Source organism: Juglans microcarpa x Juglans regia, chromosome 6D (assembly GCF_004785595.1).
Source record: "Juglans microcarpa x Juglans regia isolate MS1-56 chromosome 6D, Jm3101_v1.0, whole genome shotgun sequence".
In the NCBI taxonomy this organism is placed as follows: domain Eukaryota; kingdom Viridiplantae; phylum Streptophyta; class Magnoliopsida; order Fagales; family Juglandaceae; genus Juglans; species Juglans microcarpa x Juglans regia.
The window spans coordinates 37,008,113-37,031,876 of record NC_054604.1 but is presented as its reverse complement, the minus strand read 5'-3'; the positions used below and the strand labels follow the sequence as shown (position 1 = coordinate 37,031,876).

Here is a 23,764-nt window from a genome sequence, read left to right as displayed (position 1 = left end):
TCCTCAGGGCTCCAGATATAGAGGGAGTCGGATCGTTGCTGGGCCGGGCATCGTCCTGGTACGGTCCATCTGCTGCAGTGTTCAGCGGCCCAGTGAGGATGTGGAAGAAGAGCTGGATCCCTCTCTCTCCTATCACCCTCGACGATACCGCATTCGCTGGCTCCACTGACAAGCCGTCGTGATGGATGTTCCGTCACACACTTCTAAAAGTATATATAGTGTCCATATAATTATTGTGTTTGGGAGGGGGTTCTCTCTTTAAAAGTTGTGGGTCTTGTTTTGATTTGAGCTGTAACGTGTTGTAATTACCGCTTTCAAGGGTTTTGGCCGTGTTGTACGACATAGTGTTTGAGCTGATATTCTGTTATACAGGCTAATGATTTGACCCGGGTTTGAATTAGAGAAAGTTGTTTCTTCCTTCGCTTTCAGTTAAGCAGTACCATTCTTTAAATAATCTTCAAATTTAGTAATCGCATGGGAAGTAACACTCCATTATTCAATATTCATGCACACGCGAGGCTAATAGAGAACTGAAAAGCACAAACAGCTACTCCAATTGAAGCCGTGCCCTAAAGCTAAAAACATTTGGCTGTGCTCATCTATATCAAGCTCTAAATGGTCGGTCACTAAAGCCCTGAGCCATTCTATTGTAGCCGGACACGGATTGAGAAGGAAAACAAGCAATGGTCCCATGTGTTGACCTGAAGATAGTTTCTAAAGCTGGTCAAACAAGAAAATATCACTTGATGTTTCTCTAAAACCTGCGCAAAACGATTAGATGGTAATCAGTAAAAACTCCATTGACTCATTTCTCCACAATCCACTGCTGGAGTTACACCAACTTCAGCCCGCCGAATAACTCGATCATAAAGCAAATATCCTGACTGGAATAGAAACACCAAAAAGCTATTAATTAACCAATTTAATATCCTTTATCAGCATTTGAAGAATGGCAAAAAGGAAACGTAATAAAAATAGATCAATCAAGTACTAAGATCATTGCCAGTTTTACAAGTGCAAGAACACCATTTTAGTCCGCAGCCCAACTCCTGATAGAAGTGTCTGAATTTCATATACATCAAACCAAGGGTAAAAGAATCTAAATATAAAATGTCCGGGTGCTCCCTTGAAGAATTTAAGCCCCGAGAATGTATATTCCATCCAATATTTTAATAATTTGTATCATAATGCCACATTTCGAAAAGAATACAAGAAAGACCAATTGGCTTAATAACATCGATACCTTAAGAACTACAGCAACGGTGCCTGGACGCTTGGAATCATCTGGTAGTTGGAAAACCGCATTGTGCCTACGTGGATCGAATGGTTCATTTGTAGGATCAAATTTTTCTACTCCATATTTTTTAAATACCTGAAAGCAAAAGCATGAATAAGCCTTAAGAGATTCGATTTAACATCTAACATACCTTTGCTATAACACAAAAACATGAATATTCCAAGCACAACCAGATGAAAAACGTTAGGTGAAGAAAAATATGTTTTACACAAAAACAAATACAAAAAATATTAAACAAAAATATGACATATAATTGGGTTAAACTTTCTAATTGTTGCTGCAAAGCATATTTATGTAGAAAAGTTATAACATTAGAAAAATAAAAAAGGACAATCTTGATTTTATTTTATAGTTTCTGTAATAAAGCACTTTAAACATAACATTGAAATTAGTATGAACCTTACAAATTCTCCTATAATCAGAGAGCTGTAAGGTTTAGTAGTGAGTCTAGTGACAGCTGGCAACATCTAGAGAAATTTTACCTCCAAAAGTTATTTCTCGGTCATTTCAACTCCTTCAAGAAGGTGTTTTTAATAGTGGCAGAGCTCCAGCAGAATCTGTAGATGTATCGAGTTTTGCAAAAGTGACTTCCAAAGAAGCTTTCCAAGTTGTCTGCGACGTCCAGTAAATTCTTTGCAAAACTCTGCACATTTTCCCAAGTCCGTCAGTGATAAGATTATCAAAGATATGAAATAATGAATTTTGAACTTAAAGTGAAAGTCCATCAGAAATATGCAGAGAAGAAAAATGAGCAACAAATAAAAGACCTGTATGGCAAATTTTTTAGAGTTTTCTGCTTCCCGCCTTGTCCTGCCCATGACATTCTCCATTTCTGCATACGTCCGAAGAACTTTATCTAGCATTGTCTCAATCTCTTTATTCTTCAACTTCAAAATTTCTTCCTTCTCTGCCACTAGTTTAAACAAATCATCCATTGACAGCTCCTCCTCGTTCTCAGAATCTGAGTCAGAAAACACAGTTCGTTTAATACCTTTTCTCCTTTTGACAGACTCGACTATGGTAGAGTGGAAATCCAAAATGGGACCTGATTCTTTTGTCTGATCAGCGGCTCTGCTGTGTGTATAACCTGAATCTTCGGCTTGATTGGAATGTTTAGCATCTCCACTTGTATATGTGGCATCTGCATTCCTAGAAGCACCAGTATTCTGTACAGTACTCACCTGTTCCTTGTCGGTAGGCTCAGAGGTGGAGGATGAAGACTCTCCAAATCTTTTGAAGATGGAGAGTTGCGGTGCTGAATTATGTAAGAAAGACACCTGAATTGAGATCAACTGTAAGTAAAAAGCAAGTGCGCAAAACACTGAGAATACCATTCACATTGCAAAAACTACAATACGCAAATAAACATTAAAAAAACACAAAGCAGATATAATTATGAAATTACTATGATCCCAATATCGTATTACATTAAATTACTGCACACAATTTCGAGGTAAATATGGGTTTATAAAATGTATTGATTCAAATCAACAAATCAGAATAAACTACTACACAATGCTAAGACACAAAAAAAAAAAAAAAAAGACGATCACTTTCATATCCGACACTAAGCCAATTATGCTAGAACAGAAATACTTGATAAATAATTCAGAAAGGAAACTTTGAACTATTAAATGACAAAAGAAAACCCAAAAATCCAATCATCAAAAACATGTATACCTTTTAAAGTCTACACCATCCCAAATATTTGCTCTTATAAAACTCCAATTTCTGATTGACGTATGAAAAGTAAGATAAAATAAAACTACGTTTAGTGAATTTGGGAAACCAAAGTTGAATCCAAAAGAGCATTACATTGGCTTCATTTACAGATCTCTAAAACCCTAGTAAAACCCTGCTTGCAATCAACCGCCATAAAAAACAAAAAAGGGGCGTTTCTAATGCGTACCACACTCGGGGATTCACGAAGAAGGGAGCGGAACTGGTTGGAGAGGATAGCCGACTGCTGCTTTTGGGGAACAGAGAGCAGAAGCAAGGAGCTCCGCGGGACGAAGCGGCTTGGCACGCGTGAAAAAACCTTACTGGCGAACATGACCGCCGACAATTAATCACGGGAGGGAGGAAGAATGGGTGGCGAAAAATTAGAGGGAGAGAAGAGAAGAGAGGGGGGGGGGGGGGGGGGGGGGGGGGGGGGGGGGGGGGGGGGTGTTGTTGGCGCTGTTGGAGCTCTTTTGATTGTTGGGATGGGGTTTTGAACCCGAAGACTGGAAGTGGAAACCCGGGGTTTTCACGTTGGTATGTGTTACTTGACTGGAATATCCTTACGGGTGGCTGATATTTTCGGAGAGACAAAGAGGGCCAGGGGTTAAGACCAACTCGCTCCTGGGGCAGTAGACGATAGGCCTACTCACAAGCCAGAAAATGTCTCAGATTCTTCCGACAGCCTTTCAACAAAACCAAAAACTCCTTTTAAGGTAATGTTTGGAAATTGAGCGATCAATTAAGACAGAAGTTAAATAAAATTTTATTTTTTAATATTATTATTATTATTAAATTTAAAAAAATTAAATTATTTATTATATTTTATATAAAAATCTATAAAAATTATAAATAATAAAATAAGATAAAATAAAATATTTTCTATATCTAAACATAAACTAATGTGATAAGCGTTGAAAGACTCCATATTACTATACACGTACGGGCTCAGGATTTGGTTACTGATGGACTAGAAGACCAAAGCAATGAGAATTCAAATCCAAAGGATCATAGACCCAAAGTTTCAAGGCCCAACTATGAGAAGGTTGGTCCGGTCGGACTTGAAAGATATAAGCAAACCGTGCGTCAACTTTCAAGAACGTCATGATCGATCAACAGATGGAGAAAATCTTAACAAAAAAAGAAAAAAAAAAACGTCTCGGTTTTTCACCCGACCACTCAGTCAACGGAACGAGGTTGGACCAAAAAAAAACCTGTTGTAAAGGCCCGTGTTTATCGGGTCAATACTAGGTTTATGACTTAAATTTTTCAGCAAATACTTTTTTTTTTGAATGTTTTTCAGCAAATACTTGAATAAATAGATTCGTGAGAAAAAATATGGCAGAACGTGGAAATGAGTGACAGCTTATTATATCGGATGCTACCTGCATATATGTCACTTGTTCCGCCCAGCTTGCTTATTACTTATAATTGGTATATTTTCTACTCTCCCAACCGGCAAAATTAAGAAACTCTTGTGAAAACGAAGGTAAGTATTTATGGAAATAATTAATGTAGATTTTCAGGCAGCGAGGTGCGTGATAATCTCGCTGCCTGAAAATCTACGTCAATCCAATCAATCTTATGCACTTTAAAATTATAAATTATATATAAAGATAGTAATTTAGAAATAATAACAAGAAAAATACTTGAGCCACCACTGGGTCTTCTGCTGGCTCTTTTATCTTTTTTTTTTTTTTTTTTTAACATAGATTTTTTTAACACTTTTACATATTTGTTTTAAAAAAAATACAACATCTTCTAATGTATTTTTTGATGATTAATATTTTTTTATTAGCTCTAGTGGGAAGACTAATATTTTTTTTAATTTTTTTTATTTTGTGATTAAGGAAGTATTTTTTAATGAAGTTATAAATTTTTTTAATTTTTAAAAATATTAAAAATTTTAAAAATTAAAAAAATTTATATAAAAAAACCAAAAAAATAAACATAAACAGCTCCAGCTGTGGTTCTAATATTGTCCTAATAACAAATTCAGCTTGTAGCTCCTAGCTACGGTGCCTAGGAATAAACTAAATGCATGTGAAAATTTCATGTTTAATTTATTTTTGAGAATCCTATCATGTTTTTAGTAACTTATAAATATGAATTCACCAATCATATTAATTCCCTTGGATCTAGAGTTCTTAACTTCTTATAACATTTGATCAGATTTCTGGAATGATAGAGACAGCATGCATATAATACAGTACCAAATGATCCATTAGTAGTTTGCGGAAAAATATTAATTATTTCTCGATTCCGAGAATGCAATTATTTGTCAACATCGACTATTCTTTCCAAGAAGTCAAGTCGTCTATAAAAAGATATGTATATATTAATGGATAATAATAAGCAAGTTGCAAGTTGCATGCTCTTAATTTAGTAAAGAAAAATGCTGAAGGCAACCGACGGAGGGAATCGCAGCGGAACCGTGTCCTAAGTGGCTTAATGAAACGGTTCGTTTCATTCGGGATATGCATCCCCCACGAAGACCCTTCGCCCATTTCCCTCGTGATCTCCCACGACGCTTTTTCCCTTCTCCTTCTCCTTCTCCCCTCCACTTCGCCGTTTCTTCTCCTCTGATATTCTCCATCTCCATCTTCGCAAGATCCTCTGAGTTTCAATTGGATCGGGCAGGTTGGGACATGAATCCGAACTGGTGGGGTTTTATACCGAGAGGCTCAGCAACATGGTAGGGTTTAGCAACTAAACATTGCCTCTTGGAAGATTTCTTGCAAAGCGCCAGGCGATAATAAATTGGCAATGGACGCTGAAAGCAGCTAGAAATTGACACCGCCATCGTAGTTGTTATGAGGTGGCTTGAATTCAGATTGAACAGTGCATGTGTCGTAGGTTCGCTCGAGCGGAGGTTCACTCAGCTCGAGCGAAGTCAGACAGAGAGCTTCGCTCGACATTCGCTCGACACTCAGTTCGAGCGAAGTCAGACAGAGAGCTTCTCTCAAGTATTGCTCGACATTCAGCTCGAGCAATATCCAAGTCAGAGAGCTTCGCTCGACCCTCGCTCGACACCCAGCTCGAGCGAGTTCAGGCAGAGAGCTTCGCTCGACTCTCGCACAACTGTTGGCTTGAGCGAAGTGCAGAATATCTACGTTCGCTCGACACTCGCTCGACGTTCGCTCGAGCCAATGTTCACAAAAGTGAATTCTCACTTTTCTTATAAATATCAAACGGCGCCCATTTATTTTCCATCTTCTTCAGAATACATTTTGCTCTTGTTTTAGTGTTTTCTTGAGAGAGAAGTCTAGAGTGAGTTTGAGAGATAACTTCCTTGTAAAGTTTTGTTGTATTGATTTGTACTCCATCTCTGTTGATAGTGAAATCTTCGATACCGACCCCACCAGTGGACGTAGGCTCATTTTGAGTCGAACCACTTAATTCTTGGTGTTCTTTCTGTGTGATTGTCATCAATTTCTTTCGTTTAGTTCCGCTACTATACTTCGAGTTAGTCTTAGCTACACTTATTCCCAACAAACTAGTATCAGAGCTTGGCTCAGGATCTGGAGGGATGGCTATGGCTAAGTTCGAAGTGGAGAAATTTGACGGTCAGAACAGTTTCAGTCTATGGCGCATCAAGATGAAGGCTTTACTGCGACAACAGGGCTTGTCAAAAGTATTAGAAGTGTCGGTATCTAAAGATTCTCCGGCTCCTTCGAAAGAAGAAGAAGAAAAGGTACACAGTACTATTCTTTTGTCACTATCTGATGGAGTTTTAAGAGAGGTTGCTGACGAGGAGACTGCAACTGGTCTCTGGTCGGCACTTGAGAATCTGTACATGAAGAGATCTCTTACTAACCGGTTGTATTTGAAACAACGGTTATACACTCTCAAAATGAAGGAAGGTACTCTTATTTCTGAACACCTAGATGAATTTAATAAAATCATTATGGATCTGAGGAACATAGATATTAAGTTTGAAGAAGAAGATCAAGCGTTAATTATTTTATGTTCATTACTCACATCTTTTGAGAACTTTGTGAATTCCATTTTGTATGGTAGAAATCAATTTCCTTGGTAGATGTAAAGTCTGCTTTGAATTCTAAGGAGTTGAGGAATAAATTGAGTGTGAAGAACACTAATGAACAAGCTAGTGGCTTGTTTGTTAAGGGGTCCTCAAGCAGGGGTAGATCGAATGACAGGGGTTCAGAGAAGAATAAGGGAAAATCCAGGGGCAGTTCACAAACAACGGTTAGTAAGAAAAACGTCAAATGTCATTACTGCCATAAGTTTGGTCACTACAAGAACGAGTGTCCAAAATTGAAAAACAGAGAGGACGACACTAGTTCATCTAATGCCGTTAGTGTTGCTGATGATAGGTCTAATGACCTAGATCTAGTTCTAGCAATAAGCGACTCCAATAGGCGCTTTAGTGACAAGTGGGTCATGGACTCAGCTTGCACTTTCCATATGTGTCCCAAGAGGGACTGGTTCACTAACTATGAATCGGTCAACTGAGGTTCTGTTTTGTTAGGGAATGATATGGGTTGCAAAATTGCTGAAATTGGTTCAGTCAGAATTAAGATGTTTGATGGAATTGTCCGGACATTGTCTAATGTTCGACACATTCCAGAGTTGAAAAAGAATTTTATTTCTTTGGGTACTCTTGATTCTCTGGACTACAAGTACACTAGTGAAGGTGGAGCTATCAGAGTCAGTAAGGGCTCTGTGGTTGTGATGAAAGGAGATAAGACAAATGGTCTTTATTTCCTTCAGGGCTCTACAGTGACAGGTGTAGCTGCAGTGTCAGTTTCAAATGATCCAGATTCAGATGTCACTCATTTGTGGCATATGCGTTTGGGTCATATGAGTGAAAAGGGAATGTCAATTTTGAGTAAGCAGGGTTTGCTATGTAATCAGAAGATAGGGAAACTGGATTTCTGTGAACACTGTGTGTTTGGTAAACAGTGCAGGGTTCAGTTCTCTACAGGGGTTCACAGAACCAAAAGTTCTGTGGACTATATTCATTCTGATCTTTGGGGCCCATCTTCCGTCCCGTCAAAAGGTGGAGCTTAATATTTGCTTACGTTCATTGATGATTTCTCACGGAAGGTTTGGGTCTACTTTTTGAAGCAGAAAAGTGATGTATTTGTCAACTTCAAACAGTGGAAAGCTTTGATTGAAAATCAGACGGGCAAGAAAATCAAGCGACTTCGCACTGACAATGGTATGGAGTTCTGCAGAGGTGAGTTTGATGAATTCTGCAGAAATGAGGGTATTGCCAGACATCGTAGACATACTCCACAGCAAAATGGGGTAGCTAAATGGATGAACATGACCCTTTTGGAGAGAGCTCGCAGCATGCTTTCTAATGCAGGTTAGGCTAAGGATTTTTGGGCTGAAGCAATCAATACGGCCTGTTATTTGGTCAATCGCTCTCCAGCCACAGCGATTGGTTTGAAGACTCCGAATGAGGTATGGTCTGATACTCCTGCTGATTATTCAAATTTAAAAGTTTTTGGTTGTCCTGCATATTTCTATGTTAATGATGGAAAACTTGAGCCAAGGGCAAAGAAGGGCATATTCATTGGGTATGCCAGTGGGGTGAAGGGATTCAGGTTGTGGTGTACTGATCCTAAATCACCCAAGTTTGTGATCAGTAGGGATGTCACTTTTGATGAAAAATCCATGCTTAGTCCGAGGAAGGAGAATTCTGAGTCTACAGGACAAGAACAGGATGTTACAAAGCAGGTGGAGTTTCAGGTGGAAGCATCACAAGGGCTGCCCAGTGGCGCCCAAGATCATGCCATTGTACATGAGCATGATTCTGATTCGAGTAGCGGCGCACAAGGTGAGCAAGACTACAGTATAGCGACTGGTAGACAGAGGAGGCAGATTAGACCACCTCAGAGGTATGCTCATGCAAATATGGTGATGTATGCTCTTACTATGGCAGAGAATATTGTTGGTCAGGAACCTTCCAGTTATTCAGAAGCTGTCAAGAGCGTAGAATCAGCATAGTGGTGCGCAGCTATGACTGAAGAGATTGAGTCTCTTCACAAAAACCAAACATGAGATTTGGTTCTGTTGCCAAAGAAGGTGAAGACTGTTGGCTGCAAATGGGTTTTCAAAAGAAAAGAGGGAATCCAGGGTGATACAGATGCAAGATACAAAGCACGCTTAGTTGCTAAGGGCTTCAGTCAGAGAGAAGGCATCGACTTCACTGAAGTCTTCTCTCCAGTGGTGAAACACAGTTTGATCAGATTACTACTAGCTTTAGTAGCATTGTATGACTTAGAGCTACAACAACTTGATGTTAAAACAGAGTTCCTACATGGTGAACTTGAAGAGACCATTTACATGCATCAGCCAGAGGGATTCATTGTTGAAAATAAGGAAGATCATGTGTGCAGATTGAAGAAATCTTTATATGGTTTGAAGCAATCGCCAAGGCAATGGTATAAGCGGTTTGATTCCTTTATGATTGATCATGGTTATTTGAGAAGTAACTATGATAGTTGTGTTTATCATAAGGAATTATTTGATAAGTCTTTCATTTATTTGCTATTATATGTTGATGATATGCTTATTGCTGCTAGAAACATATCTGACATAGGTTTGTTAAAGACCCAACTCAAAAATGAGTTTGAAATGAAAGACTTAGGTGCTGCGAAGAAGATTTTGGGAATGGAAATCTTCAGAGATAGGAAAGCTGGAAAGTTGTACTTGTCCCAGGGAAAGTACATTGAGAAAGTGCTTCAGAGATTTGGGATGTTTGATTCCAAACCAGTAAGTACACCACTTGCTACGCACTTTAAGCTTTCAGCTTGCCTATCTCCCCAGACAGATGAAGAGGAACAGTTCATGGCTAGTGTTCCTTATTCAAGTGCAGTTGGCAGCATCATGTATGCAATGGTTTGCACCCGTCCAAACATTTCACAGGCCGTGAGTGTAGTTAGCAGGTATATGGCTAACCCAGATAAGAGTCATTGGCAGGCTGTGAAATGGATACTCAGGTATTTGAGGGGAACCCTGAACTTTGGGTTAATATTTGATAGAGATGTCGATCTCAGTTCCAAAGTTACTGTTTTTGTTGATTCAGATTATGCTGGAGACTTAGATAAAAGAAGATCATTGACAGGTTATGTTTTCACTCTGTGTGGGTCAGCTATCAGTTGGAAAGCAACACTGCAATCCACTGTTGCTTTATCAACTACCGAGGCAGAGTACATGGCAGCAGCAGAGGCTGTTAAGGAGGCCATTTGGTTGAAAGGCTTGGTCAATGATTTAGGTTTACAACAAGATAGGATCTCAGTATTCTGTGACAGTCAGAGTGCAATACATTTGACCAAAAATCAAATGTATCATGAAAGAACGAAGCACATTGATGTCAGGTACCATTTTCTCAGAGAGATTGTTATAGAGAGTGCTATACAGATTTTGAAGATTGCTACTACAGAGAATCCAGTAGATATGATGACTAAGCCAGTTGCAGTATACAAGTTCAAACTTTGTTTGGACTTAATTAGTGTTCGCATTTTGTTATTCCCGTAAGGGATTTGGTGGTGGGGATTGGTTTTGTGGTCGGAGGTTTTTTGTGTTTTGGCAGAGTTCAAGCCAAGGTGGAGATTTGTTATGAGGTGGCTTGAATTCAGATTGAACAGTGCATGTATCGTAGGTTCGCTCGAGCGGAGGTTCATTCAGCTCGAGCGAAGTCAGACAGAGAGCTTCGCTCGACATTCGCTTGACATTCGCTCGACACTCAGCTCGAGCGAATTCAGACAGAGAGCTTCGCTCGACATTCGCTCGACATTCAGCTCGAGCGAATTCAGACAGAGAGCTTCGCTCAAGTATCGCTCGACATTCAGCTCGAGCAATATCCAAGTCAGAGAGCTTCGCTCGACCCTCGCTCGACACCCAGCTCGAGCGAGTTCAGGCAGAGAGCTTCGCTCGACTCTCGCACAACTGTTGGCTTGAGCGAAGTGCAGAATATCTACGTTCGCTCGACACTCGCTCGACGTTCGCTCGAGCCAATGTTCACAAAAGTGAATTCTCACTTTTCTTATAAATATCAAACGGCGCCCATTTCTTTTCCATCTTCTTCAGAATACATTTTGCTCTTGTTTTAGTGTTTTCTTGAGAGAGAAGTCTAGAGTGAGTTTGAGAGATAACTTCCTTGTGAAGTTTTGTTGTATTGATTTGTACTCCATCTCTGTTGATAGTGAAATCTTCGATACCGACCCCACTAGTGGACGTAGGCTCATTTTGAGTTGAACCACTTAATTCTTGGTGTTCTTTCTGTGTGATTGTCATCAATTTCTTTCGTTTAGTTCCGCTACTATACTTCGAGTTAGTCTTAGCTACACTTATTCCCAACAGTAGCCCTGGATGGATTGAAACTGAATAATGCTTCGATAGAGAGGCGGCCCCGAGCAGCAGGTTTGCGGTGCCAGAAGTGACAGCTTGCTTTAACAGGGAAGCCTTCCTCCTAGAAGCTGGACGACACGCCTCGGAGACTGGCGAGCTTGTTTTACACCCTATTTTTTTGAACCGGGTTTGAGGGCGTATGCTATACCTTTGTGAACTGTGGCTTCCTAACTGGGTCTGAGGGGAAGAAGAAGATAAACGGGAAGAAATGAAGTTAAGCGAAATTTGGTGGGAGAGGTAGGCAAAGAAGGACCCTCAGGCTCCAAAGAAAGACGGACTGGGATCAAATTGCAAACAAGAACCAGGATGGGTTTTACGAAGAGCTTCGAAACGTAGAGAAGAAGGAAGCTGTTTAGTAGGCCACTCGGAAGTCAAGTCATTGCAGGTTTGAACTGGATATGTTCTGTGAACAAAACAACCAAGCATGTAGAAGAACGGTTGGAAAATATCAACAATAATGCTATCAAGCTGACGTTCCAATTTGTATTGAGGACTTACTTCACAGGCAGCTTGATTTATGGTTTGTTCTAGCAGCTTAAAGTCTCACTGCCATTGAAAGTTTTTATGGTGACCATGGGCTTGATTTGGTAGATTTGTCTAGGAAGAATGTGCTCTTGCTTTGCCAGTTTTAAAGCGGAAACAAGAAGAGTAAGCGAGGTGTCATTCTGATTTTAATGTAGTGGGCTGAAATTTATTCTACTAACTCTCACAGATTACTTGGAAAGATATTCAGCATGAAAGGCTCATGATATATTACGAGTACACTAATGGTAATACCTACTACCGAGGCGCATATGCAAGTAGAAACTCTTGCCTTGCCTGCACAGATGAAAGAAGTTATAAGTGCAGAGACAACAATTGGCGTCTTGATTCTTGCTATTGCTTTCAAAAATAGACAGTCATCAATTCAGACAATTTTCATATTTGGAATATGAGCACCTCGATCCAGATATCCATGGCGATCAATATCAACTCAAAAAGTGGAGAAGTTTTCCAGATGAACAGTTGCAGCCAGAGATGAAAATATCAATTTGGCAGGATGTTGCAATGGGGCACCATAAATTCAAGATATCGAGTTCCATATCCTGCTACAAATATTCAAGTTGTAGAGCCCAGACCGTATCAAATGATGGAAAGGAAGTTGCAGCTAAGCTATGGCCGATTCATTTAGAGCAATATTTTGATTTCTTCTGGTCGGAATGACAGGAGACTCTCACTTTTCTGGAGATCAGATCTCTCTCTCTCTCTCTCCATATACATATATATTGTGTATATATGTTTGGGGAGGGGGTCTAGGCGCAAGTTTCTTTCTTCTGTTGTTGATGATGCATGTCAATTAAGGATTGAATGTTACTGAGAAGTATAGAGAAAGAGGACTTTTGCTAGTGTTTTTGGCAGTTACATCTGAGAACTTTGGAAGCGATATAAGGCTTTATAATCCGGTTTTGAGTTTGAAAATGAGCTTCAGTTGGAGACCCGTGTGTTACTTTCTTTTTTATTTCGATTTGAAAAAATTTGAGGCTGATCATCTGTGTAGTTACTCGTTATGATTTGTTTTGAAAACTTGTACTACTTTTCTTTGGAAGACGATGACGACGTGGTACAGCCGATTCCCACGGTTTCGCGCCTCGGTTGCATATAGCAGGATTGGATTCCGTTCTCTCTTCCGTTTGATATGGTCCCTCCACGTTGCACTGCTTTTTACTCTCTTTTTTCCCACCTTCTGTAAAACACATCGCCTATCGCCTTCGCCTCCCAGCCCCATTGCCCATCCACATCGACTTTGCCCCCAGCCTCACGAGTTCGTCTCCCCTCCCCTCCATCTCCGAAGTCCAAAAAGATTCCAAATTCCAAACCCACTGAACTGTCCAGAAAAAAGAAGAGAGCCGAAGAAGAAGAAGAAGAAGAAGAATAAGAAGAAGAAGAAGAAGAAGAAGAAGATTAAAACAGGACTGGTACAACCACTCATATTCTATTGTGTGTGTTCAACAAGGTTTTCAGATCTGTCTGTAATCGAGAGTTAAAAGAATTTTTCTTTGGCCTTGCTTTCTCTCCAAGCTGTAAACTTTGCTTTTTTCTTTCTTTTTTTTTACTCTCTTATTGTTCAAAGGTTCATTTCTTTTCCTTGTTTTGCACTGTGGGTTTGGTGAATCGCACATGTCATTGGGGTGTGTCTTTGGTGCTGTAGTTTCAATGCTTTTCTAAATCTGATCTTGGGCTTCATCTATCATTGTTGTTAAGGTTAATGTGTAGTTTGGTGGGAACTTTTCTTGCTGCTCAGTTTTGTCTTATGTTGTTTTGTTTTATTTTGGTTTTTCTACGGGGCTGCTCTTCAGGACTCTTTTTTGCTCCCTTTGTCTTTGAATTTAGGGCCACTCTTTGCTGTGGATTCTTGTATTCTGGTTTGTTGGCTCTGGTATAAAGAAGTTTAAACTCGTGCAATTTTAGTTGTTATAGCCTGCACTTGTCGTTGGTTTTTCCCCTGTTATTAATCTGTAAATGGTGCTTTTGGAGGTTTGGGGAGCAGGGGATGCCTTTTTTTCCCTTAATGTTGGTAGGGGCAGGGGAAACTGAGGTAAAATAAAAAAAAGAAAAAAAAAACTAAATGTTGTGCCGATTGGAGATTCCTTCGAAGATGGAAGGGAGGGGAGACGAACTAGTGGGGTTGGGGGGCGAGGGCGAGGTCGATGTCGATGGGCAATGGGGTTGGTAGGCGAAGTTGATGGGCCGTGGGGCTGGAGAGAAGGAGACCAAGCTCGAGGGGATGTGTTTTACGCGAGATGGAAAAAAGAAAACAAGTAAAAAGCAGTGCAATGTGGGGGCACCATGTCAAACGGGAAACGGGAAGAGAAAATGGAATAAACGAGCAAGGTTCTCTAAGAGTATTGATATTGGTTTCATCAAAGTTATTTTTAAAATTTGATGAAAAATACATAATTTTTATAAATCTAAAACTTTCCTAGCCATGACTCCATATTAAATTAGCTATTGAATTTATCAAAATAATAATATAATATTATTTTTTAATAAAAATATTTTTATTTTTTTCATATTTTATAATTACATTAATCATATGTTAATTAATAATTTAATTTGATTCTTACATTATTATTACAAGACAGTTAGAGATTAAACGTGAATAAAAAAGACTTTTGGAGATTAAAAGTGAATAAAAAATAGATTTGAAGAAATCTATCCATTTACTGTAGTTCAAAATTTCACACTTATATCTTTGACTAATCTAATGTAGCTCTATTTTGATAAAATTTATCAAATTTTACATTTGACTAACCTTTTGATAAAACCAATACCAATGCTATAAGATTTTCAATTCTCTTAAAAATTACAAAAGAGATGCATCTCATGCATAAGCTACCAGTCATGTGATATTCCTTTATTTAGTGCTAACAATAGTTCATTCATTATCAAAATATTTTATTATTACTTATTGTTATTATTAATTATTAATTATTATTATTTAATATTTTATTATTAATATTTCAATACTTTATTATTACTATTCATAATTGTTTTCAACACTTCTTTCTATTCAAATGTACCACCACGTTCTTGGGACGGGGGCTTGGCTTCAGGTAGCCAACTGGCTAGGCTACGTACCACTAGTTTAGTTGGCTACCTACCACTAGTTTGGACTGTGCTTACTCAATATGCACCCTTCACCCATCATTAAAACTTAAATATTATATCAGTTAATAAGAGTAAAATGATTTATAAATAATAATAAAATGATTTAAATTAAGATTATTATTAAATTTTAAAAAAATAAGAAAAAAATTGAATAAAAATATTATAAAATTAAAATCTTATTTTTAATATTATTTTTATTTTAAATTTTAAAAAAATTATATTTATATTTTATTTAAAAGTTTTAGGTGTCGTTTGGATTCGAAAATGAATTGAAATAAGTTGAGATGAGTTGTGAATAGTAGTGAGATAGGTTGTGAATAGTAGTGAGATTAGAGAGTTAAAGTTAATTAATAGTAATGAATAATAGTGAGATAAGTTGAGATGGGTTGTGAATACAAATTGAATCTTAAAAATAATTATAATAATTAATAAAGAAATTGAAAATTATAAATTAAAAAATATTTTATATTTAATTAGTATTTAAATGTCACTTTCTTCTCGATCGTCGTGTGAACGTGATGCTACTGGTCATCAAGTCAACTTTAGGTTTTACTTCTTATAAAAAAGCAAGTTGCCCTTAGTAATATGTTTTTTCTAATAAAAAAAGGAAAAGAAAAAAAAAAAAAGCAAGTTGCTCATCTCAATACTTTGACAGCCAAGTCAAGTTGTTATCCGTATATATAAGGTGGGGGTGGGCAATCATCTCTTCAAGTTCGTCGGCCGGTGAAGCGCGACTTCTGCCAAGTGAGATTTACAAAGTAGAGCCCGTGTCCAGACCTGTAAGCAATGCCTTCGTATTTTGCATCAAATATTTTGCTTACGTTAATTACGTAGATCGTCATGTACAAAGTTTGACGGAATGATCACATACGTGGTGAGGGGATTTTTTGAAAAGATCTAAACGTTGTTGGGATCGATGGAGTAGATGCATGCGCGCATGAATCTGTATATATTCTGGGTCCCTGTATTAATTGCCGTTGATTAATTGCTGCAGCTAGCATGCTTTGGTTTCTCGTGCTTCTTTACATCTATCGTCTTTACTGCAGTTGACTTCTTGATATGGGATTTGATTTCAGTTAATATTACTTTTTTGTCTGGTGTTAGGAGTTCTTGCTAATTTTGTATATCTATATAAGCTCCGTCTAAACTAGTTTTTGTACTGATAGCCGCATGTAGGTTATAATTAATCTTTGAAGGAAAAAAAAAATATATGGAAAATGCTTCGCAGATTTTTCTCTCTCCTTTCTGGTCTCTGCCTCTCTTCTCCCCGCAGCTTCCTTCTTTTTTCGCTTCTTCTTCTTCTAGTACTCTTTTATTTTAGTGTTCTTCTCCTACACCACTAGCTCTTCCAAGCACAACTTTCAGAGCAAATTAAGAAAAACTACTTGCAGTATAATACTTGATATATTTTGTAAATGTTGTAGTCGTAAAATCTTGGTATCGCAGAGAATCAGAAAAACTTGGAACGCATGGCGGAGGAGAACGAGAATGAGAGCTATAAGAAATACGGGGACTTGTACCTGGCAGTGCGACGTGGGAATTGGAACGCAGTACAAGAATTTCTGGAGCGTGAACCCGATGCATTGACTGCAAAAATAAACTGGAAATACCAAACGCCGCTTTACGTAGCTGCGGCTGCAGGACAGGTGCATGTAGCGAAGAAATTGGTGGAGAAACTGCCGGAAGAAAAGTTGGAAATGCAAGATTATTACGGGTACACAGCTATTACAGAGACAGTGATGCGTGGAAACCACGAGCTTACGGAGTGCATACTTAACAAGAACAAGAAGTTGATCAGCATCACCAATCACATTGGAAATTTGCCGCTTATTCAGGCTATTTACTATGGCCAATTAGAAATGGCTCGCTATTTGTATGCTCTCACTCCGCTCGACGATCTTTTGCCTGCGAAAGACTACAACGGTCCTAATTTTTTCACTTACTGTATCTATACCGGAACTTTAGGTACGCACGTAACAACCAGTCTTCCTGCATGCAGGTCTTGACTTAGCTATTCTTGAATGGTCGTTGATCTATATTTCATTAATATTGTTTTTAATTAAGACGCATACATGATATATATACATATACATATATATATATATATATATATATATATATATATATGCTAATAACATGACAACGTACGTACGTACAGATATTGCTTTGGATTTAATGAAAAGGCACCCACCTTTGGGCCTTGCTCGAGACAAATACGCGATCACACCGCTGTTGGCATTGGCGTCCATGCCTGATCTATTCCCCAGTGGAAATCTCGATCGGCTCGTGTTTTGGAAACGATGGATCTACGAATACTGTCGGTTACTACCATGCACTACAAGTACTCTTTTCTGTCGCTTAATTAATTACTTAAAGATTCTTAATTGGCCCTTTCTTGCTGAAAGGTATACATATTCCTCCGAATCGTGACTCCAAGGAAATTCATTTGAACGTTCATAAGGTAGAAACCGAAAGCCAGAAAGCAAAAACTTTCATATCAGGTATCATGTCTTTGCCTAATCGTAGTACGTACTAATTATTTTTACAAAGTGACATTATTACAATATTTCAGGTTAGTAGAATAATTGTATCCATATCTTTACTTATTCCTACTTTATTAATTCTATTTTAGTAACAGTTTTATATTATGATCAGCGATCAAATTTTGTTCTTAATTTACAGTGCCAGCTCTATTGCGCCTTCTAGTTTCAAATGTCCTAAACATCTTGGGTACATTATTTCTTCCATCCGACCGAGCTCTGAATTAAATTTATAGAGGACTTTCTCTGTTGTTTATTTATTTGAAGTTTCGGATGCAGGGTTAAATTTACAATATTGTTTCGATTATTAACGCATGCAGGAATCAAGCATTTATATCAGATGAAGTTGACCCATGTCCAAGCCCAAGAACTTCTTAGTCTAATGTGCTCAAGAATAACTTGTTTAGACTACTACGAAAGGCGAGATGGCTGCGTTGAATATGCCATCATCAAAGCTGTCGAGAATGGGATTTTTGAAGTTGCTTCTGAGATGCTGAAGGCGGATCCAGATCTTGAGTGGACCTTTGATGGACAGAAGAGAAACTTACTTATGCTTGGTGTCTTGCATCGTCAAGCCAAGATCTGTAGCCTTCTAATAGGGCTTGATTTGAACAAGGCTCTGGCATGTTATGAAGATAGGGAGACCAATGGCATTTTACATATGGCAGGAATGTCAGGAGAATCCCGTACTATGCTTAATCGCATCCCAGGTGCAGCTTTGCAAATGCAAAGAGAACTCCAGTGGTTTGAGGTCTTCTATCTATCTATACTTTTGCTTGTAGCCTTTTAGATTTTATTACATGATTATAAATAGCTGCATGTAATATTGTAATTTTAACTATATTAATTTTTGCTGCCTTTCTTTCTAATTAGATTTTATTTAACAAATGCAGGAGACGAAGAGAGTTTTCCAACCCAAGGTCAGGGAAGTCACTAACACGGATGGTTTGACTCCCCGAGAATTGTTTACGAAAGAGCACAAGGCCATGTTGAAAGAGGGAGAGCAATGGCTAAAGGACACTTCGACATCTTCTACAGTTGTAGGTGCTCTCATTATTACCATTATGTTTGCAGCAGCCTTTACCGTTCCAGGTGGTAACGACCAAAACACAGGCTTGCCAATGTTTCTGCATAAAAGGCTGTTTATGCTCTTTATAATATCTGATGCCTTGTCCCTCTTCACTTCCTCAACTTCAGTTTTGATGTTTTTAGGAATTCTCACGTCACGTTATTCCGAAGGTGACTTTCTCAAGTCTTTACCAACAAAGATGATAATAGGTCTTTCCACGCTCTTTTTCTCCATTGCAACGATGATGGTAGCCTTTTCTGCTGGTCTTTTAATTATGCTACGTGACCAATCATGGATTGTTGTTCCTATAATTTCTTTGGCTAGTGTTCCAGTCAGCCTCTTCGTATGGATGCAGTTCCCTCTTCTTGTTGACATGGTCATGTCAACTTATGGACCAGGAATCTTCGATAGTAAACTGAAGATTGTCATTAACTAGTTCACTGAAAGTTGTTGCAGATGTGTGCAGTATCGTGTTTATAATGTGTTCCACTAATCATCGGCGCGGCATACCATCCAGATCAACCGATGATTGTTTGCTTTTTTGGGAAGGATGAATGATAAACATTCTGCTGTCTTATGTTGCATATTTTAAGCAGTTGCCCTCGTTTTAAGGAGATGGCCGTACCTCAAGTGTATAAACCTAACATTCTTGTTCATCATTTGCCAAAGAGGGTACTATTGCATATATGGCTTAGACATCGTAAAATTCACTTCACGAGGTTTTAGAATTTGGTGATTGAGCTAATTGTTGATTGTTTCTGCATGCCTTGCTAGCTGGTCCAGTACTTCATAAAATGTTTAACAGACAACAATTAATAGTGCAAGCTAGAGCTAAAACAAAACAAAGCCCTGGAGAATGTCATACTCGGCCAATCGAAATTATTTTAAAGTAATCATGTCTGCAAGAAGGAAAAAAAGGTCGTCAATATCGTAGATCTAAACCGTCAGATTGAAGCGGCCTGTTGTTAAATTAACTCGCAGGAGTAACTGCAATTTGAGCAGTTATAGCAAGAACCTTAATTCGTGGTTCAACTCGACAAAAAGTACTGATGACGAACACATGAAAAACGGACGGAAAAAAGTGGCCTCCCCCAATTGTTCCAAGTATTCCATGAAATGGGTCGCAAGAATTTAAATAAGGCCACAAGTGATCTTTAATTATCTCGTGTTATATATTATAATATATTGCTCCCCAAAGAATTTTATAAAATTAATTGTAAACCGAAATCAAATACTCTCGGAATAACAATAAATATTATATTTGCTAAATTAAATATGAAATTAATTTAATTGTGAATACCGAATTCATCAAGAAGATCCTGATGAATCTTGCATCCGCTTCGGGCTGTCGGAGTAAATATTGTTCCTCGCTCTCCACGTCCTCAAAAACATCCTCGTCAAGAGTGTCATCACTCTCCTCATGATCTTCAGAGGCATCCGTACTCGAGAAAGGCTCCAAGTAAAGGTCATCGTCGATATAGATAGCCTCAAAATCTATTGCAGCTGTTGGCCTTTGGTGCTGTGAGAAAGCAAAAGCCCAACTCTGCAATATTGAGTGGAGAACTGAAGTACAGAGATTCCATACCTTTGCAGGGCTTGGAAGCATTTTCTCTAGGCCAGCTGGCTAAAGCGCCTAGACATGCTTTGATCTGTGTATGCTTTCATCTCTCCGTCGAATTAGGAAAGAGGAGAGAAGTCAAACATCTAGAGTACTACTGTTTCTTTGAGATCACTACTAGCTATTCTGGTTGGGATGATCATATATTTTACCAAATACTACCATTAGGAATGTGATCTTAATCTATGTAACTATGGAAATTCTAATTTCTCGGTCTTTCGTTAATAATTGAGACTGATTTTCTTGCCATGCATCCTTTTTAACATCTTAGTCCCAAGCGTACGTACGTAGATTTTCTTTGTTTTGGAAAAGAGAATAGTTTTCTTCACCGTCGATCTACTGTTATGGCAGTTCCTTGATCTCTTATTGACGAGAAAGATAAATAAAGATTCGCAAGTACGTACTCGCACTCGCACCCATATATAGTATATATGTTTGCATTGTTTGTGTGTGTGTGTAATTATAAAATCATGCTCTTTTAAGTCACTCTCCCGGCCCTCCAGAGTTTCCCCGAAGAGTACTACTACGTACTAGAACAAATTAGGGTTGTCATTTGATGCACGTTTTTGATAAGGTCGGTATCCGATCGATATGGTCAAGTATATATAATATCATTGTAGTTCAAGAAGGAAATGCAATATTAATTCCACATAATTAGTAGTTGTGTATATATAGGATTTCTTTACTACATATTGCGATCGAACTGCATGCGGCCTTCTCTTGAGATTTATTTTTTAACCCGAGATATCATGTATTGACATATATATAATTCATACAAAGTCATCGCATGCATCAATATCCCACCGGCCGGCGATCCCCTCTTCGTAGAAAAAGACCCCAATCGAGTTTCTCTATCATCATGCAAACAATAGAAAAGATAGAACTAGATTAACTGACAGTCAAATAAAGAGAGTAGACCTCGCCTTAATTACTAAACCAATATATCCAATCGATCGAGGGCCCTCCAACGTCAACAATTGTGAAAGCCAATTACAGCTAGCGCAGAAGCTGCTAATGCCTAGCTAGCCTGCCTGGATTTTCATGCCCTAGCCAACTAGTATTATTAACTTTTACACAGATCGAGTTACGATCATGCGATATATGTGCTGTGATTTGAATCGCTCGATAGATTTTTTTTGTTTTTACCGTTCACTTAGCGGCAGGTCATTTTATGTGTATAAATCGTATACTCAATTTGAATTCCAGTTAAGTATTAATTAGTTTCATTTGATGTGAAAATAAGAGCCTTCGCCTAAAAAAATAATTGTATGGACACAAGTATGTTTTTAAAACTCGTGTTGCAACCGCCGGTCAATATATGTGGACTTTTTGCAGCGAAATTAATCGCCGGGAAAAGTGAATCCCTTGTGGTATGGTAAGTCCTTTGTCTGATTATTTTGAATTTTAGATTCAAGAAACTGTCTTTCATTTAAAAGTCAAAGGCCGCTTGATTGACATATATAAAAACTAAATATTGCAGAAAAAAAAAAAAGAAACTCATGTATATACGTTTCGTTGCTAAAAAAGAAATAGACAGCATTCGGCTAAGAAACGGGCCCGTTTCCTACAAGTTACAATTCCTGATTTTCCAAGATCGAAGTTGGTTAGAAAAAGTCTCATTTCATGCATGGGCTGAAAAAGTCTCATTTTTGCATTAGAAAAATTCTAGATATAAACTTCATATTTTATACACTATTTAAAAATATATAATTTTATCTTTTTAAAATATAAAATATGAGGATAAAAAAATAAAATTATATATTTTTTAAGTGGTGTGTATGTGCGAGGCTTACGAGCTCTTTAGAAACGTACAACTCATGATGATCATTAACCTTCAAATATCATTAATCAATAAGGGTAGCATTTAATCATGGTACTGACACAAAATGCAGTTTCAGAATATAAAGATACTGCGCACTACGGTCAGCATAAATCGCACCACAAGATCCAACGATATCATCCAAGCTAGATTCATAAACGTTAAAATGAAGAAAATCTTAAAACATCCATCAATTATTTATATCATGGATGAAGAATCCATATAGAGCTAGCAGCGCCTTACAGTTGTAGTTTGCCTAACAACCGCGATTCAACATTTTGTAGAACTCTTCAATTGATCTGTCTCTCAAGATTCAACCTTTCACGAAAATCCCTGATGAAATTTTCTGATTTCGCATTCAATCCATACAGTAGAAGTGTTTTGGAATCAGGTGTCTCAAACAGAGCAAATTCCGTTTTGTCTTCATCATCAGCCAATGGATCATCGTATGATTCTGCCTCATGATCTTGCCAATAATCACGATCATCGTCTGCTATCTTCATGTTAAGCGGCTGCTGCTGGCAGTCATGTGGCAGTACTACTGCAGTTTTTGCCTCCACTTCCTTGTACGGCAAAAGGTCGCCCACTTGTATGTTTGAAAGGCCACTTTGAATTTCTAGCCCCTGGTGACGATGACGATCATGGTAGCCGTAGGAGTTAAAATAGATATGGCGGTGGCAGCCACGATTACTAGAGGAAGGACGACGGAGGCGGCCGAGAAGTTGACATGTGGTTTTTAGAAAGGATTTAGATTTACCAAGAAGTCGAGTTTTGGATTGGAGGGTCGTGGAATTGAAAACCTTCCACATTTTCTTATTGTAGGGACGCTCTTCTTCGAGAGCTGACCAACCCATCAAAATGATACAGGTTTGCTGGTTTATTTAGTGCCTCTCTTGATCTCCCTAGGGAAGAAAGGGAAGACTTAACACCAAGTTCAGGGCTCTTTGGAAATTTTCGAAATGGCCGATGCCATTAAATCCGTGATAGCGGGCTAGACATTAAATGGTTCAATACCTCCATGAATGGAAATAATCGTTTGGGCGTATCTAGGAAAATATTGATGTTCTCTATACATGGTGGCAATCCTTTCGACATGAACGGGATACATTTTTAAATGAAATAGGAAAATTATTTGTTGGGATTCTTTTTTTTTTATTTTTTTTTATTTTTTTATATAGAAATATTGCTCCATCCCACGCTTAGATTTGTTCCGGTTAATTTGCTCAGAAAGAAAAGATCATGCACACTATCACGTTGTAAATCTTTTCGAATCGTAAAAAAGGTTTCGATCAAAAAGATTCTAAGAAATTGCCGCTGATTTATTTTCATGGTGAGGACCCATATATCATTGAAGGGTCCGAACAAACAAGCAGAAAACGTAAAATTAAGATCTCGTTTATTGTTGTAGATGATATGAAATGAAATGAACTGAAATTAAAATTAAAAATTAAATAAAATATTGTTAAAATATATTTTTTTAATATTATTTTTATTTTAAGATTTAAAAAAATTGAATTATTTATTTTATTTTGTGTGAAAATTTGAAAAAATTATAATGATTAGATGAAATAAGTTAAAAAAAATTGTGAAAGCAAACAAGACTAAGACTTTCTTAAATATTTCGTCGACGTTAAAGTTGGGTCGATCATATTACCTTCAAGCCATGTTT

General features: G+C 38.0%; 1 protein-coding gene and 1 pseudogene across 1 annotated transcript; one reads left to right on the top strand and one right to left on the bottom strand.

Annotated features, from left to right (window-relative positions):
* Positions 1 to 445: 445 nt before the first annotated feature.
* Positions 446 to 3,365, bottom strand: LOC121236170 (annotated as a pseudogene).
* Positions 3,366 to 15,749: 12,384 nt separating this feature from the next.
* LOC121235597 lies at positions 15,750 to 19,223 on the top strand. The gene is made up of 7 exons (XM_041131934.1): positions 15,750 to 15,828; positions 16,474 to 17,014; positions 17,208 to 17,470; positions 17,502 to 17,550; positions 17,732 to 17,779; positions 17,910 to 18,340; positions 18,483 to 19,223. The coding sequence occupies exons 2-7, from the start codon at positions 16,519 to 16,521 to the stop codon at positions 19,092 to 19,094; spliced, it is 1,899 nt and encodes a 632-aa protein (XP_040987868.1). The 5' UTR covers positions 15,750 to 15,828; positions 16,474 to 16,518; the 3' UTR covers positions 19,095 to 19,223.
* Positions 19,224 to 23,764: the final 4,541 nt, after the last annotated feature.

What these genes read in the sequence shown, in the direction of transcription:
- LOC121235597 (XM_041131934.1), top strand. Translation starts at nt 16,519, where the DNA reads ATGGCGGAGGAGAACGAGAATGAGAGCTATAAGAAATACGGGGACTTG. An exon ending in AGCAAAAACTTTCATATCAG is followed by an intron (nt 17,551 to 17,731) that starts GTATCATGTCTT and finishes CTTAATTTACAG; the next exon opens with TGCCAGCTCTATTGCGCCTT. An exon ending in GAGAACTCCAGTGGTTTGAG is followed by an intron (nt 18,341 to 18,482) that starts GTCTTCTATCTA and finishes TAACAAATGCAG; the next exon opens with GAGACGAAGAGAGTTTTCCA.